A 17,756-nucleotide genomic window follows, 5' to 3' on the forward strand; every position below is an offset into this window, starting at 1 on the left:
TATTTGCAAAAATACAACAAATATGTTGTCTTTGTAGCATATTTAACTGAATATGTATTGACAATGATTTGCAAATCATTGTATTCCGTTTATATTTACATCTAACACAATTTCCCAACTCATATGGAAACGGGGTTTGTAGATAAGATAAGATAAGACAAGAGAATCCTCTATTTATCCCACAAAGCGGAAATGTACATCATTACAGCAGCAAAGGGCATAGATTGAAAACGTTGTACACAAATTATATAAAAATAGAGCTAAAAATAAGAAATATATACAAGAAAAATTGTATATGGAATTTTTTTTCCGCAAAAAACATGAAAAGAGATCAACTGAGAGCTGCAGTTTTAGTAAAGATAAAGATAAGGACCATACATTTGATCATTGAGTAAATAAAAAATGTCTGCATGCACATTATTGTGTATGACTACTATTATTCTTCCTCTCAGGGTCATCATGAGTAAGGCACAACGTGATGACCAGCAGCCTGATGAAAAACCTGCAAGTACTCTATCTGCCGGACTAGGATGGACCAAGGTCAGCTGCCCGTGTTGTCTGTCTGAGGCGGTAGAGCCGTTGGTTCTGGTGAAACTTGGGGAAGAAGTCCGTCCTGAGACCAAAAGGTGGATCATCAGACTGATTGGAGCGCCCCAGAAAGAAGGCGGTGAGGACGGACAAGTTCTTTCTTGTTCTCGCTGTCTTTAAAGATATTCTGGGTGGGAGGGTTTCATTACAGCAAATAACCAAGCAGAATAGTCCATACAACATTCCACAAGTGTACAGTATGTGGTAGCTAATGGAGTCTCTACTTTTTATGATAAAACAATAAAACCGTTGTGTTACGATCATCCTCAAGAAGGCGCAAAGAGGCCAAACATTCCAATGTTTGAACGACAATAACATTTCTCTCAGAGGAACATTAATACGACTTTCAATCACTGTCCCGCACAGGAGCCGCATTACTGGCCCACCCTGGTGAAGATGCCAGCGGTGACATCATCGTGGTGTCGGCCCCACGCTGCACATTACAGCGAGCCGCCGAGGAGTTGGGTTTGTGCAAGACGTACTGCACCGGAGAAATGGAGAACTTCTCATACGAAGACAGAGACAACTTTCGACACTCAGGTACAGCAATGGAAGGATCTGCTGTCATATATAAAATGCATGGGTCGGTCATATTTGTGCGTCTATCTTTCAACCGAGGGGAAACTAACCGGTTAGGGTTATGTGACGGTTTGGGACTAATCTGACTGTAGAGTTTAGGAGGCTTTCATTTCAAAAAGAGCAAAACAGTCCTACTGACGACAAGTAGGATGAAAACTAGAAAGTCCAAAAAAATGGACAAAAACTACTGTGCAAGAGTAACAAAAAGCTACCAAAAAAAAGAGTAAAATGTGAACGCAAGAAGGGAAAGTGGAGATAATTTTACCCAGCAGTTGTCTTAAAGGCCTACTGAAATGCGATTTTCTTATTTAAACGGGGATAGCAGGTCCATTCTATGTGTCATACTTGATCATTTTGCGATATTGCCATATTTTTACTGAAAGGATTTAGTAGAGAACATCGACGATAAAGTTCGCAACTTTTGGTCGTTGATAAAAAAGCCTTGCCTGTACAGGAAGTAGCAGACGAGTAGCGTGACGTCACAGGTTGTGGAGCTCCTCACATCTGCACATAGTTTACAATCATGGCCACCAGCAGCGAGAGCGATTCGGACCGAGAAAGCGACGATTTCCCCATTAATTTGAGCGAGGATGAAAGATTCGTGGATGAGGAAAGTGAGAGTGAAGGACTAGAGGGCAGTGGGAGCGATTCAGATAGGGAAGATGCTGTGAGAGGCGGGTGGGACCTGATATTCAGTTGGGAATGACTAAAACAGTAAATAAACACAAGACATATACACACTTTATTAGCCACAACACAACCAGGCTTATATTTAATATGCCACAAATGAATCCCGCATAACAAACACCTCCCCCCTCCTGTCCATATAACCCGCCAAAACAACTCAAACACCTGCACAACACACTCAATCCCACAGCCCAAAGTACCGTTCACCTCCCCAAAGTTCATACAGCACATATATTTCCCCAAAGTCCCCAAAGTTACGTACGTGACATGCACATAGCGGCACGCATGTACGGGCAAGCGATCAAATGTTTGGAAGCCGCAGTTGCATGCGTAGTCACGGTACCGCGTCTGCGTATCCAACTCAGTTCTCCACAGGCCAATGGTAAATCTTGACTGTCATCTTTCGGGAATGTAAACAACAAAACACCGGCTGTGTTTGTGTTGCTGCAGCCGCCCGCAATACACCACTTCCCACCTACAGCTTTCTTCTTTGCTGTCTCCATTGTTCATTGAACAAATTGCAAAAGATTCACCAACACAGATGTCCAGAATACTGTGGAATTTTGCGATGAAAACAGACGACTTAATAGCTGGCCACCATGCTGTTCCAAAATGTCCTCTACAATCCGTGACGTCACGCGCAGGCGTCATCATACCGAGACGTTTTCAGCAGGATATTTCGCGCAAAATTTAAAATTGCACTAACCCGGCCGTATTGGCATGTGTTGCAATGTTAAGATTTCATCATTGATATATAAACTATCAGACTGCGTGGTCGGTAGTAGTGGGTTTCAGTAGGTCTTTAAATGGCTTTATTTTTCATCATTTTTGGGGAAAGTTACCCTTTTTTGTCAAATGCAAATGTCAAATTGGGTCGAAGTCAAAACATTGTAGTTTTATGTGCCTTACAGTTAGGGAATTGTACCAAATTGGTACTTTTAAAGCAGTGGTTCTTAACCTTGTTGGAGGTACCGAACCCCACCAGTTTCATATGTGCATCCATCGAACCCTTCTTTAGTGAAAAATAAAATGTTTTAGTTTTTTTCAAATTCAAGACAAAGTTACATGTTTTTTGACTGGTGCACTGCAAAAACTGAAATCTAAGTAAGATGAAATATCTCAAATAAGGGTGATATTTGATTATTTTCTGTCTGATAAGATAATTCTTCTCACTGAGCAGATTTTATGTTAGAGTGTTTTACTTGTTTTAAGGGTTTTGATCCAGGGTGTACCCCCTCCCCCGACCCGAAGGGAATAAGCGATAGAAAAGGAATGGATGAATGGGTCCTAAATTATCTCAGTAAGATATTACAGCTTGTAGCTGAGATTTTATGACCTATATTGAGTAAAACATGCTTGAAACTAGAATATCAACTGTTGCAAAGCTGTGTCATTAACACTCACGAGTATAAAACTACTTTTTAAAGTAATAATTTCTTACTTCAAGCATGAAAAAAAAAATCACGATGCCGATCGCATATCATTATGTCAAGATACTTCATTTAACATATTGAGCAAAAAGGTCTCTTTTTTTTTTTCTAACAAGAAAAGTGCACTTGTTATTAGTGAGAATATACTTATTTTAAGGTATTTTTGGGTTCATTGAGGTTAGCTAATTTTACTTGTTTTGGAAAGTCTTGACAAGCCGAATTTTATTGTTCTATTGGCAGATAATTTTGCTTAATTCAAATAAAATACCTCTAATTTTTGTATTATTTTTTCTTGTTTTTGAACACTGACTTTTTGCAGTGTTCACAAAATGACCCGTGCATGAACATCACCTTGTTCATAGAAAAAAACCAACACAGCGCATGAACTCCCAACAAATTACACACCCGCAAATCAGATGGAAAATAAGAGGGAACAGTCTTTGGGGGTATCCATAATACGCCGATAGGAAGAAGTTTTTATTTACACTATGAGTTGCTCCACCGAACCCCTGAGGCCGAATCACCGAACCCCTAGGGTTCGATCGAACCCAGGTTAAGGACCACTGTTTGTTTTATAGGTACCAACCGAAGTCTGTCAGCACCTCACGTAGTCACGTAAAATAAAAAACGGTGCCATATTTTGATGCTTTTGTTTGCGCATCAAGCACTTGGCTGGGAAACAAGCAGTCAACCACTCAGAGCGGGCATCGCCGGACTGCTTCGAGGTAATGTTCGTATTTTCCATGCCAACTAAGCAAGAAGAAGGCACTCAAAAGTACAGTATGGATCCACTTTTCAAAATGTGCGAGCTTCAATGCTGATTGGTTTTGTCATAGATGTGCTAGCGATTAGCATTAGTGATTTTACATGGCAATTTTAACGCCTCTAAATCGATTCATGAAAACCACACCTGAGATGCTACTGCCATCTAATGTCCTGGAATTGCAACTACAAGCAAAGCCTACAACTATACAGTACAGTACAGTATTTGCAAATGAGACACAGAAGTGTAAGTGAACAAGATCAACAACTGGACAGAACAGCTCAGTGTTAAATGTTAAATAACAAAATGTATTTAATAACATTTATATATATATCCTGTATATATTTTTAAATATATTATCACATTTGAAATTTTTCACCATTGAGTACTGGTATCACTTTTCAAAATGTACGAGCTTCAATGCTGATTGGTTTTGTCATAGACATGCTAGCGATTAGCATTAGCGATTTTACATGGCAATTTTAACGCCTCTAAAATGGTTCATGAAAACCACACCTGAGATGCACGTGTACAATCAAACAGCTGGGGTGTAGTAAGTCCAATACTTACAGTATAAACACTTTGTAAAGCTCAACAATAGAAAAAACTGGCATATTCAGCTCAGTGGCAATTACTACTTCCTGGCTCAGGCAACACATTGTAGTCTACTACCATCTAATGTCCTGGAATTGCAACTGCATGCAAAGTCTACAACTATACAGTACAGTACAGTACTTGCAAATGAGACACAGAAGTGTAAGTAAACAAAATCAACAACTGGACAGAACAGCTCAGTGTTAAATGTTAAATAACAAAAAATGAATATACATATATTTTTAAATATATTAGCACATTTGAAATTTGGTACCATTGAGTACTGGTATCACTTTTCAAAATGTGTGAGCTTCAATGCTGATTGGTTTTGTCATAGACATGCTAGCAATTAGCATTAGTGATATTACATGGCAATTTTAATGCCTCTAAATCGATTCATGAAAACCACACCTGAGATGCACGTTTACAATCAAGCCGCTGGGGTGTAATAAGTCCAATATTTACAGTATAAACACTTTGTAGAGCGCAACAATAGAAAAAAACTGGCACATTCAGCTCAATGGCAATGACTACTTCCTGGCTAAGGCAACACACTGTAGTCTATACACTACTGCCATTTAATGTCCTGGAATTGCAACTACAAGCAAAGTCTACAACTATACAGTACAGTACAGTATTTGCAAATGAGACACAGAAGTGTAAGTGAACAAGATCAACAACAGGACAGAACAGCTCAGTGTTAAATGTTAAATAACAAAAAATTTATAAATATATATTTTTTAAATATATTAGCACATTTGAAATTTGGTACCATTGAGTACTAGTATCACTTTTCAAAATGTGCGAGCTTCAATGCTGATTGGTTTTGTCATAGACATGCTAGCGATTAGCATTAGTGATTTTACATGGCAATTTTAACGCCTCTAAATTGGTTCATGAAAATCACATCTGAGATGCACGTTCACAATCAAACAGCTGGGGTGTAGTACGTCCAATACTTACAGTATAAACACTTTGTAGAGCTCAACAATAGAAAAAACTGGCACATTCAGCTCAATGGCAATGACTACTTCCTGGCTAAGGCAACACACTGTAGTCTACTGCCATCTAATGTCCTGGAATTGCAACTGCATGCAACTATACAGTACAGTACTTGCAAATGAGACACATAACTGTAAGTAAACAAGATCAACAACTGGACAGAACAGCTCAGTATTAAATATTAAAGGCCTACTGAAATGTGATTTTCTTATTTAAACGGGGATAGCAGGTCCATTCTATGTGTCAAACTTGATCATTTCACGATATTGCCATATTTTTGCTGAAAGGATTTAGTAGAGAACATCGACGATAAAGTTCGCAACTTTTGGTCGCTGATAAAAAAGCCTTGCCTGTACCGGAAGTAGCAGACGAGTAGCGTGACGTCACAGGTTGTGGAGCTCCTCACATCCGCACATTGTTTACAATCTTGGCCACCAGCAGCGAGAGCGATTCGGACCGAGAAAGCGACGCTTTCCCCATTAATTTGAGCGAGGATGAAAGATTTGTGGATGAGGAAAGTGAGAGTGAAGGACTAGTGGCCAGTGGGAGCGATTCAGATAGGGAAGATGCTGTGAGAGGCGGGTGGGACCTGATATTCAGCTGGGAATGACTAAAACAGTAAATAAACACAAGACATATACACACTCTATTAGCCACAACACAACCAGGCTTATATTTAATATGCCACAAATTAATCCTGCATAACAAACACCTCCCCCCTCCCGTCCATATAACGCGCCAATACAACACACTCAATCTCATAGCCCAAAGTACCGTTCACCTCCCCAAAGTTCATACAGCACATATATTTCCCCAAAGTCCCCAAAGTTACGTACGTGACATGCACATAGCGGCACGCACGTACGGGCAAGCGATCAAATGTTTGGAAGCCGCAGCTGCATGCGTACTCACGGTACCGCGTCTGCGAATCCAACTTAAAGTCCTCCTGGTAAGAGTCTCTGTTGTCCCAGTTATCCACAGGCCAATGGGAAAGCTTGACTGTCATCTTTCGGGAATGTAAACAATGAAACACCGGCTGTGTTTGTGTTGCTGCAGTCGGCCGCAATACACCGCTTCCCACCTACAGCTTTCTTCTTTGCTGTCTCCATTGTTCATTGAACAAATTGCAAAAGATTCACCACCACAGATGTCCAGAATACTGTGGAATTTTGCGATGAAAACAGACGACTTAATAGCTGGCCACCATGCTGTCCCAAAATGTCCTCTACAACCCGAGACGTTACGCGCAGGCGTCATCATACCGAGACGTTTTCAGCAGGATATTTCGCGCAAAATTTAAAATTGCACTTTAGTAAGCTAACCCGGCCGTATTGGCATGTGTTGCAATGTTAAGATTTCATCATTGATATATAAACTATCAGATTGCGTGGTCGGTAGTAGTGGGTTTCAGTAGGCCTTTAAATAACACATTTGAAATTTGGTACCATTGACTACTGGTATCGATTCCCAAGTACCGTGAATTGGTACCGCATCGATTCAAATGTGAAAGGTACCCATTCCCATAGTTCCAATACAGTACTGGCATGTCCTTCTCTGTTTGCCAGACAACATGGAGTCCTTCCTGACGCTGGCTGAGAGACAGTACATAGTGAAGTATGAGCTGGAGGGTCTGCATGCACAGAGAGATGTGAGGATTCCTGGTCTGGCTGACAAGTTCACCCTACATCACAGAGATAACATCTGTGAGTGCTGCAATTTATCATCAGTTGTTTTCTTGAAATGTGTTGAACTACACCATTGTTTAACCCACATTAAAAGTCAAGTCAACAAAAGGTTATGACCATCACATAAACACTTTACATGATGTTCTCCCACCTTTTTGTTGTTTTGTTTTGCCCCATGTGTCTTATATGCTGATCTCAGCGGTTTTTGACTTCCCATGAAAATGCTCCCCTCAGCACAGATTGTTGATGAAGTGTTCAGTGACCCACTCAATGTCCTCGCAGGGCGCAAGTTAAACTCGGCCGGCGTGGTTGTGGACACTTTCCCTCTTCACAAGCGGCAACAACTGAAAAAGCTCAGTGAGACGTGGTACTCTGGCAATCAGCTGTCTCAACCGCTGGGTGGGTGGACGTGCATCACACACACACACACACACACACACACACACACACACACACACACACACACACACACACACACACACACACACACACACACACACACACACACACCAATGTGCGTGTGTGCGTCTTCCACTACCTTGGTCACACACACACTCGACGACTCTGATAATGCAAAGAGAGCTGATGGACAGATTCCATTCCAAAATTCACTGAGAGGAGACACATTGTTCTTCCAGAAGACTGCAGTCTTGTCAGGAAATACAGCGATCTCTCTTGTGTGTCGGTAGGATAGGACAGGATAGGATAGGATACCGTACCATTTTTATTAATAAAGCCCTTTAAAAAAACAACCACAGTTGAAACAAAACAAAACAAGTAAAACATTTTAAAAAATCAGAAAAGTAGACATGCTAAAGTTAAAAAGGATAGGATAGAATAAAAAGGGTAGGATAGGACAGGATAGGATAGGCTAGGATCGGGTATTATAGGATAGGATAGGATATGATAGGATAGGATAGGATATTAAGGCCATGATAGGATAGGATAGTATAGGAAGGGTAGGATAGGATAGGATAGGATAGGACAGGAGAGGACAGGACAGAATAGGATAGGAAGGGTAGGATAGGATAGGACACGATAGGACAGGATAGGATATTATAGGATATGATAGGATAGGAAGAGTAGGCTAGGATGGGACAGGATAGGATATTATTGAATAGGATAGGAAGGGTAGGATAGAATAGGACAGGACAGGACAGTACAGGTTAGGATAGGATAGGATAGAATAGGATAGGACAGGAGAGGACAGGACATAATAGGATAGGATAGGACACGATAGGACAGGATAGGATATTATAGGATATGCAAGGATAGGAAGAGTAGGATAGGATAGGACAGGATAGGATAGTATAGGATAGGATAGGATAGGAAGGTTAGAATAGAATAGGACAGGCCAGGACAGGACAGTAAAGTTTAGGATAGGATAGGATAGGATAGGAAGGGTAGGATAGGATAGGATAGGACAGGAGAGGACAGGACAGAATAGGATAGGAAGGGTAGGATAGGATAGGACACGATAGGACATAATAGGATATTATAGGATATGATAGGATAGGAATGGTAGGATAGGATAGGACAGGATAGGATATTGTAGGATTAGATAGGATAGGAAGAGTAGGATAGGATAGGACAGGATAGGGTATTATAGGATAGGATAGGATTGGACAGGATAGGATATTATAGGATAGGATAGGATAGGACAGGCCAGGACAGAACAGGATAAGATAGGATAGGATAGGAAGGGTAGGATAGAATATGACAGGACAGGAGAGGACAAGACAGAATAGGATAGGAAGGGTAGGATAGGATAGGACACGATAGGACAGGATAGGATATTATAGGATGTGATAGGATAGGAAGAGTAGGCTAGGATAGGACAGGATAGGATATTATAGAATAGGATAGGATAGGAAGGGTAGGATAGAATAGGATAGGACAGTACAGGTTAGGATAGGATAGGATAGGACAGGAGAGGACAGGACAGAATATGATAGGAAGGGTAGGATAGGATAGGACATGATAGAACAGGATAGGATATTATAGGATATGCTAGGATAGGAAGAGTAGGATAGGATAGGACAGGATAGGATACCATAGGATAGGATAGAATAGGAAGGGCAGAATAGAATAGGACAGGACAGGACAGTACAGGTTAGGATAGGATAGGATATGAAGGGTAGGATAGGATTAGATAGGACAGGAGTAGACAGGACAGAATAGGATAGGAAGGGTAGGATAGGATAGGACAGGATAGGATATTATAGGATATGCTAGGATAGGAAGAGTGGGGTAGGATAGGACAGGATAGGATACTATAGGATATAATAGGAAGGGTAGGATACAATAGGACAGGACAGGACAGTACAGGTTAGGATAGGATAGGATAGGATAGGATAGGATAGGAAGGGTAGGGTAGGACAGGACAGGATAGGATATTATAGGATATGATAGGATAGGATATTATAGGATAGGATAGGACAGGACAGGACAGGATAAGATAGGACGGGATAGGAAGGGTAGGATAGAATAGGACAGGATAGGGTAGTATAGGATAGGATATGATAGGAAGGGTAGGATAGGATAGGACAGGACAGGACAGGATAGGACAGGAAGGGTAAGATAGAATAGGACAGGACAGGATAGGATGGGACAGGACAGGACAGAATAGGATAGGATAGGATAGTATATTATACGATAGAATAGGATAGTATATTATACGGTAGAATAGGATAGGATAAGATAGGACAGGGCAGGACAGAATAGGACAAGGCAGGACAGGACAGGGCGGGATAGGATGGGATGGGATGGGATAGGACAGAATAAGATAGGATAGGACAGGATAAGATATGATAGGATATCAATCAATCAATCTTTATTTATATAGCCCTAAATCACAAGTGTCTCAAAGGGCTGCACAAGCCACAACAACATCCTCGGTACAAAGCCCACATAAGGGCAAGGAAAAACTCACCCCAGTAGGACGTCGATGTGAATGACTATGAGAAACCTTGGAGAGGACCGCATATGTGGGTAACCCCCCCCCCCCTCTAGGGGAGACCGAAAGCAATGGATAGGAGTGTACCAGAGTGAGTGAAGTAGTATTGAAAGAGTTCCAGGCTGTAAAGTGTTTGCTTCTAGTGATGATGAGATCAGATGGGTTGGAGAAGAGGCTGATAGAAAAGAGTATAGTTGGATAGAAAAAGAAGATGAGGAGATAATTCTAAAAAGTGATTATCCTTTTAGCTTGGGAGACGGGGACAGGAATATGGATGTCCACGGTGAGGAGATTGTGAGTGGAGAGTTGATGGAGGGTAAATCCAGAGGAGCAGACCAGATTTAGGGTGTGTCCATGAATCATTGACGTGCTGCATGATAATACATGAGTGGAGGAGTTCAAGGACACTTGTTGTTGGCTTTGTCCATGTGGAGGTGGAAATCACCTACATGTGTTCAAATGATGGGACAGGAGACAGGAGGGTGGAGGTGACAGGAGAGGGGATGTCCTTTTGGTGGATTACAGCAATGACACCAACTCTCCCCCATGACAGGGTTTGTCAGTGGATGTGTATCCAGTGGGTGTGGTCTGAAGTAGTCCAGTTGTTTATGTTTCAGTGAGACACAGAAGATCCAGGTTATAGTCAGTGATGAATTGATGTAGGATGAAAGATGTGTTATTCAGGGAGAGGCTGTTGACTCGTTCAAAATGAAGTTTGAGGAGTGGGAAATATGTATGTTTTTGTTTGTTTGTTTTTTTGCAATGTTTTATGTTGGTTCTTTATTTGTTTCTTTGCAATTTCCAACTTAATTCACCATGACGGTGACACAGAAATATCATATGATAGTCTAAAGATATACTATTGTGTAAACTTTTTTTTTTTTTTTCTTTTTTGCCAGCATTCTTTTTTTATTACAATATTTATTTATTGATTTGATAGGGAAATCATAATACAGGTACTGAGAAAAGAGACACTTTTTTTTGTCCCCCCACCCACAAAAAAAATAATAGTAATAATTATAAAAAATTATAGAATCATTTTTTTGGAAAAAAATACAAAAATTACAACCAAAAAAAAAAACAAAAAAAAAAAACATTACAAAAAAAATATAAAAATAAAAATAAAAATATGTTTAAAAATATTAATCCAATAAGCTTTCAGACAGGGCCAGGACCAGAACATGTTGGTCGTGTATCTGCAATATTGGCATACATTTTGGAAAATTTAGAGTTTGTAAAATATATGTGATGGACAACCTTAAACTGTATTAGATTAAGCTTTGAACAAGATGTGCTATCATTTACGTATTTTTATAAATAAATAAAAAATACGTCCGGTTTTAACATGACGGAATGAGGTAATTTATTATTATAATTTTTTTTTTACAAAATAAAAAATATTAAAAACCGCTGCATGCGTTAACTTTTCAGCATGTGGATGTCGGTGGAAAAGGTTTGCACACTTTTCTGTTGTGGTTACAGTGCAGATTTTGCATACAGTAAAAAAACTAAAAGTGACTACCACTACTAAATAATAACACCACTATTTGCACCTATACACATATATACATAGTGCACACTAAATGATTGCACTATGTACAAATAATAAAAGAAAAACACTACCATGACACTCATATTGCAAACTGAGCAAAAATTTTGCACGGCAAGAAAAAACCCAAACAGTATTTATAATATTGTGTTGTAGAGTAAAAGAGGACACAACATTAGGAACACCTTTACATGACGTCTAGTACAAAATCAGCTTTTAGATATGTTAAAGATATTAGAGGTCCCTCTCTTTACCACATGAAAGGGGCTAAAGTTTAGAAATGTTTTAATGATTTTATTTCCAATGCGTGTTTACATCGCTTTTCCTATTTTGTCTTTCTCAGATTCAGTCAATGCATATTTTGGAAGCTCAGTGGGTTTTTACTTCAGCTTCCTTGATTTCTACACCTGGTCTCTGCTGCCCCCTGCCATTGTGGGCCTGTCAATCACATACTTCTCGAGTAAGTCGACTTTTTTCTTGACATCTCTTACAGTACTGTTTGTTTGATTGACATCAGAAAATGCATACACTTACAATATGGTACATTACATATTTACAGTTCATTAAAACGTTCGAAAAGCAGTAGGAAAAAGCAGAGCTCATTTAATCCTACGTTTACTTTTGCAATTTCTATCACTTTTTTGTAAGACAAATAATTAAATAAATATGGCGTTCTCGTGAATTAGTTGTTATAAATACTTTGAGTTCAAACAGTTCCTTAAACTGGATCGTAAAGTGTAACCGGTGTTGTTTTCCTCTGCGTTGTGTGTGAAGAGTTTAATAAAAACGACCGACACCAAGGATTGCTGCTCAGCTGCACTTTACTCGTGGCGGTGCATCTGGCGAGGTACAGGAAATACAAATGGTTTAGTCAATATTTTCGGCCAAATGTCAAGCCCCTACACAAATACAACAAAACAGAACAAGAGATAATAGTGAAAAAAAGTTCTTAATGAGACAATAAAAGGTGGATTAAAGGGAAGTAGAAAGGCAAGTCCAAGACATGTGAAGAGGCAGGTGTCACTACAATTACTCCAAACATCAAACAGATGTTTGTTTTAAGGTATTTTTATGTAACTTACATAATTGAGTAATTATAACAATAATACAACATACAATATAATATATTTACATGACATAATTTACCCTGATACATTAGTACTTTGTTTGATGAAAATATTATAATATAAATAGTATACAATTGAAATGAATTGAAAAAATATAGTTATTAGATATATTATAATCTAATACATCTAATAACATCGAGAGAATGCCAAGAGTGCGCACAGCAGTAATCAGCGCAAAGGGTGGCTATTTTGAAGAAACTAGAATATAAAACATGTTTTCAATTATTTCACCTTTTTTTGTTAAGTACATAACTCCACATGTGTTCATTCACAGTTTTGATGTCTTCACTGACAATCTACAATGTAAATAGTCATGTATATATATATATATATATATATATATATATATATATTTTTTTTTTTTTAAAGAGGTATAACTTTATATAAATGTGTTTACTATTGTGTTGACATTAAGATGCAGTGCAGTTCTACACCAATGATAATTAAAGCACAATAATTGGTAGCAAACATTTTTTTTTTAATGTAAAGTGCATAATAGATATACTTTCTTGAATAATATTAACATACTGTTATATTAATACCAAAACAAACTAAGTATATTTTGTTATTGATTTAATAAGATACTTTCACAGCAGTTTGAGATTTGCTGTGCATTATTGCACATTAGTGTTATCATCTGTTATGTTGTCATAATCAAGTGCAGAAACACATCCGTCGGTCCTGTGTTGTTCCAGGTGACGTTCAGAAGGAGGTGGTGGAGTCAGTGTCTGGCTCGCAGGTGGAGAACCACGTAGAGGACACAGGACTCCCCATCAGCGGTCACATGGTCCAGGCGGTGTTCAGCATGCTGTGGTCCACCGTGGTCATGGAGCTGTGGAAGCGTCGCAGCTTCTCCCTGTCCTACCGCTGGGGGACACTTCACCTGGCTGAGCGCTTTGCGGAGCCACGACCTGGTTTTCATGGTCACCTGGGGGTCAACCCTGTCACGGGTCGTGTGGAGCCTCTGTTTCCCGAATGGCAGAAAGATCTCCGGATGGCACTGGTCTCAGTCCCTGTGGTCGGAATATTTCTGGGTATGACTTTAGTCTGTTTAATGTCTGGCCAGGTGAAAATATGATCTTGATTATTGTGTGGATGCTGAGAGACATCATTCTAAACATGTCCACTATTTTACTGCACTTATTGTGTGAATGCTGAGAAGGACTGAAATGTGGCCCCCACCAACGGGAGACGTTTGTTTATGTTTGGCTGATTGGTTTCAATTGCCTTTTTTTTTAACCAATTGAGGTCAAGGAGCTGAATTTAGAGTCTTTAAATCAGGCACTCAAAGGGGAACATTATCACAATTTCAGAATGGTTAAAACCATTAAAAATCAGTTCCCAGTGGCTTATTTTATTTTTCAAAGTTTTTTTAAAATTTTTACCCATCACGCAATATCCCTAAAAAAGCTTCAAAGTGCCTGATTTTAACCATCGTTATAAACACCCGTCCATTTTCCTGTGACGTCACATAGTGAAGCCAACACAAACAAACATGGCGGAAAGAACAGCAAACTATAGCGACATTAGCTCGGATTCAGACTCGGATTTCAGCGGCTTAAGCGATTCAACAGATTACGAATGTATTGAAACGGATGGTTGTAGTGTGGAGGCAGGTAGCGAAAACGAAATTGAAGGAGAAACTGAAGCTATTGAGCCATATCGGTTTGAACCGTATGCAAGCGAAACCGACGAAAACGACACGGCAGCCAGCGACACGGGAGAAAGCGAGGACGAATTTGGCGATCGCCTTCTAACCAACGATTGGTATGTGTTTGTTTGGCATTAAAGGAAACTAACAACTATGAACTAGGTTTACAGCATATGAAATACATTTGGCAACAACATGCACTTTGGGAGTGCAGACAGCCCAATTTTCATCAATTAATATATTCTGTAGACATACCCTCATCCGCGCTCTTTTCCTGAAAGCTGATCTGTCCAGTTTTGGAGTTGATGTCAGCAGGCCAGGGAATCTAGGGTCGATATTCTTCTCTGATCATCTTCGGTGGCATAAGGGACGGTGTGAGCCAAGACATCCAGGGGGTTTAGCTCGCTCGTCTGCGGGAACAAACTGCCGCCATTGCTTGCCGTGCTACCGAGGTCCTTTGTCCCTGAATTGCTCACACACTCCGGCAGATTCAATGGGGGTCTGGCGGCAGATTTCTTTGACTTTATCGTTGGAAATGCATCTGCTTTGAGTGTCGCAGGATATCCACACATTCTTGCCATCTCTGTCGTAGCATAGCTTTCGTCGGTAAAGTGTGCGGAACGTCCAATTTCTTGCCACTTTCGCATCTTTGGGCCACTGGTGCAACTTGAATCCGTCCCTGTTCGTGTTGTTACACCCTCCGACAACACACCGACGAGGCATGATGTCTCCAAGGTACGGAAAACAGTCGAAAAAACGGAAAATAACAGAGCTGATTTGACTCGGTGTTTGTAATGTGTTTGAGAAAATGGCGGATTGCTTCCCGATGTGACGTCACTTTGTGACGTCATCGCTCCGAGAGCGAATATTAGAAAGGCGTTTAATTCGCCAAAATTCACCCATTTAGAGTTTGGAAATCGGTTAAAAAAATATATGGTCTTTTTTCTGCAACATCAAGGTATATATTGATGCTTACATAGGTCTGGTGATAATGTTCCCCTTTAAGTAGGTCATTCGATAGCTAAGGGTGTCCCATCAGGCAGTAACAGGACAGCTCAAGGTTTTGTTTACTTTTTTTGACAGCTCAATGCAAACCTAATGAATACCATATTATATTTCAACTATAGTAACTGTTTCCATGTTAGCATGATAGTGTTTTAAGCTATCATTTAAGCCAATTTTGTACAAACCCCGTTTCCATATGAGTTGGGAAATTGTGTTAGATGTAAATATAAACAGAATACAATGATTTGCAAATCATTTTCAACCCATATTCAGTTGAATATGCTACAAAGACAACATATTTGATGTTCAAACTGATAAACATTTTTTTTTTTTTTGCAAATAATCATTAACTTTAGAATTTGATGCCAGCAACACGTGACAAAGAAGTTGGGAAAGGTGGCAATAAATACTGATAAAGTTGAGGAATGCTCATCAAACACTTATTTGGAACATCCCACAGGTGAACAGGCAAATTGGGAACAGGTGGGTGCCATGATTGGGTATAAAAGTAGATTCCATGAAATGCCCAGTCATTCACAAACAAGGATGGGGCGAGGGTCACCACTTTGTCAACAAATGCGTGAGCAAATTGTTGAACAGTTTAAGAAAAAAACTTTCTCAGCCAGCTATTGCAAGGAATTTAGGGATTTCATCATCTACGGTCCGTAATATCATCAAAGGGTTCAGAGAATCTGGAGAAATCATTGCACGTAAGCAGCTAAGCCCGTGACCTTCGATCCCTCAGGCTGTACTGCATCAACAAGCGACATCAGTGTGTAAAGGATATCACCACATGGGCTCAGGAACACTTCAGAAACCCACTGTCAGTAACTACAGTTGGTCGCTACATCTGTAAGTGCAAGTTAAAACTCTCCTATGCAAAGCGAAAACCGTTTATCAACAACACCCAGAAACGCCGTCGGCTTCGCTGGGCCTGAGCTCATCTAAGATGGACTGATACAAAGTGGAAAAGTGTTCTGTGGTCTGACGAGTCCACATTTCAAATTGTTTTTGGAAACTGTGGACGTTTTGTCCTCCGTACCAAAGAGGAAAAGAACCATCCGGATTGTTATAGGCGCATAGTTGAAAAGCCAGCATCTGTGATGGTATGGGGGTGTATTAGTGCCCAAGACATGGGCAACTTACACATCTGTGAAGGCACCATTAATGCTGAAAGGTACATACAGGTTTTGGAGCAACATATGTTGCCATCCAAGCAACGTTACCATGGACGCCCCTGCTTATTTCAGCAAGACAATGCCAAGCCACGTGTTACAACAACGTGGCTTCATAGTAAAAGAGTGCGGGTACTAGACTGGCCTGCCTGTAGTCCAGACCTGTCTCCCATTGAAAATGTGTGGCGCATTATGAAGCCTAAAATACCACAACGGAGACCCCGGACTGTTGAACAACTTAATCTGTACATCAAGCAAGAATGGGAAATAATTCCACCTGAGAAGCTTAAACAATGTGTCTCCTCAGTTCCCAAACGTTTACTGAATGTTGTTAAAAGGAAAGGCCATGTAACACAGTGGTGAACATGCCCTTTCCCAACTACTTTGGCACGTGTTGCAGCCATGAAATTCTAAGTTAATTAATATTTGCAAAAAAAAAATAAAGTTTATGAGTTCGAACATCAAATATCTTGTCTTTGTAGTGCATTCAATTGAATATGGGTTGAAAAGGATTTGCAAATCATTGTATTCCGTTTATATTTACATCTAACACAATTTCCCAACTTATACGGAAACGGGGTTTGTATGTTTAAACCTTTAAATCTTGGATTTGGTTGCTAAATGCTACCTTGCAAGTATGCAAACTATTATAATGTTAGCATGCTACCGTTAGCATGTGCATAAGGGTTCATGGCATGCATTTCCCAGCATAGAGGGTTGTTTAGAGCAGGGTTACTTAACCATAGGGCTGGGGCCCATTGTAGGGCTGCAAACGCTAGCGAAAAATATCTGTTTCTCGGCCCAATGGGCCGCAGCTGTACTCAGTTGTAATACACTTTTCCACCACTTGTGGCAGTAATGACATTCTCAAACAAACAGAAGAAGTCTGGAGTTAAAGTCATAGAGACGTTTCTTCAGCGCAGAAATTATGACTAAAGTGGTCAAGCTGAATTTTTATTTGCAGT

At 40.0% G+C, this 17,756-nt stretch overlaps 1 protein-coding gene across 1 annotated transcript in view; it reads left to right on the forward strand.

Moving 5' to 3' along the window:
• ano10b (anoctamin 10b) overlaps window positions 1-17,756 on the forward strand; it is a 50,912-nt gene that overhangs the window by 12,158 nt on the left and 20,998 nt on the right. The window contains exons 3-8 of the mRNA XM_061969827.2: window positions 453-667; window positions 955-1,128; window positions 7,209-7,346; window positions 7,611-7,727; window positions 12,177-12,293; window positions 13,656-13,994. Coding sequence (XP_061825811.1) covers window positions 460-667; window positions 955-1,128; window positions 7,209-7,346; window positions 7,611-7,727; window positions 12,177-12,293; window positions 13,656-13,994 — 1,093 coding nt within the window. The 5' untranslated portion in view covers window positions 453-459. The remainder of the gene's footprint in view (window positions 1-452; window positions 668-954; window positions 1,129-7,208; window positions 7,347-7,610; window positions 7,728-12,176; window positions 12,294-13,655; window positions 13,995-17,756) is intronic.

The sequence above is a fragment of the Nerophis lumbriciformis genome, linkage group LG10, assembly GCF_033978685.3.
Source record: "Nerophis lumbriciformis linkage group LG10, RoL_Nlum_v2.1, whole genome shotgun sequence".
NCBI classification, from domain to species: domain Eukaryota; kingdom Metazoa; phylum Chordata; class Actinopteri; order Syngnathiformes; family Syngnathidae; genus Nerophis; species Nerophis lumbriciformis.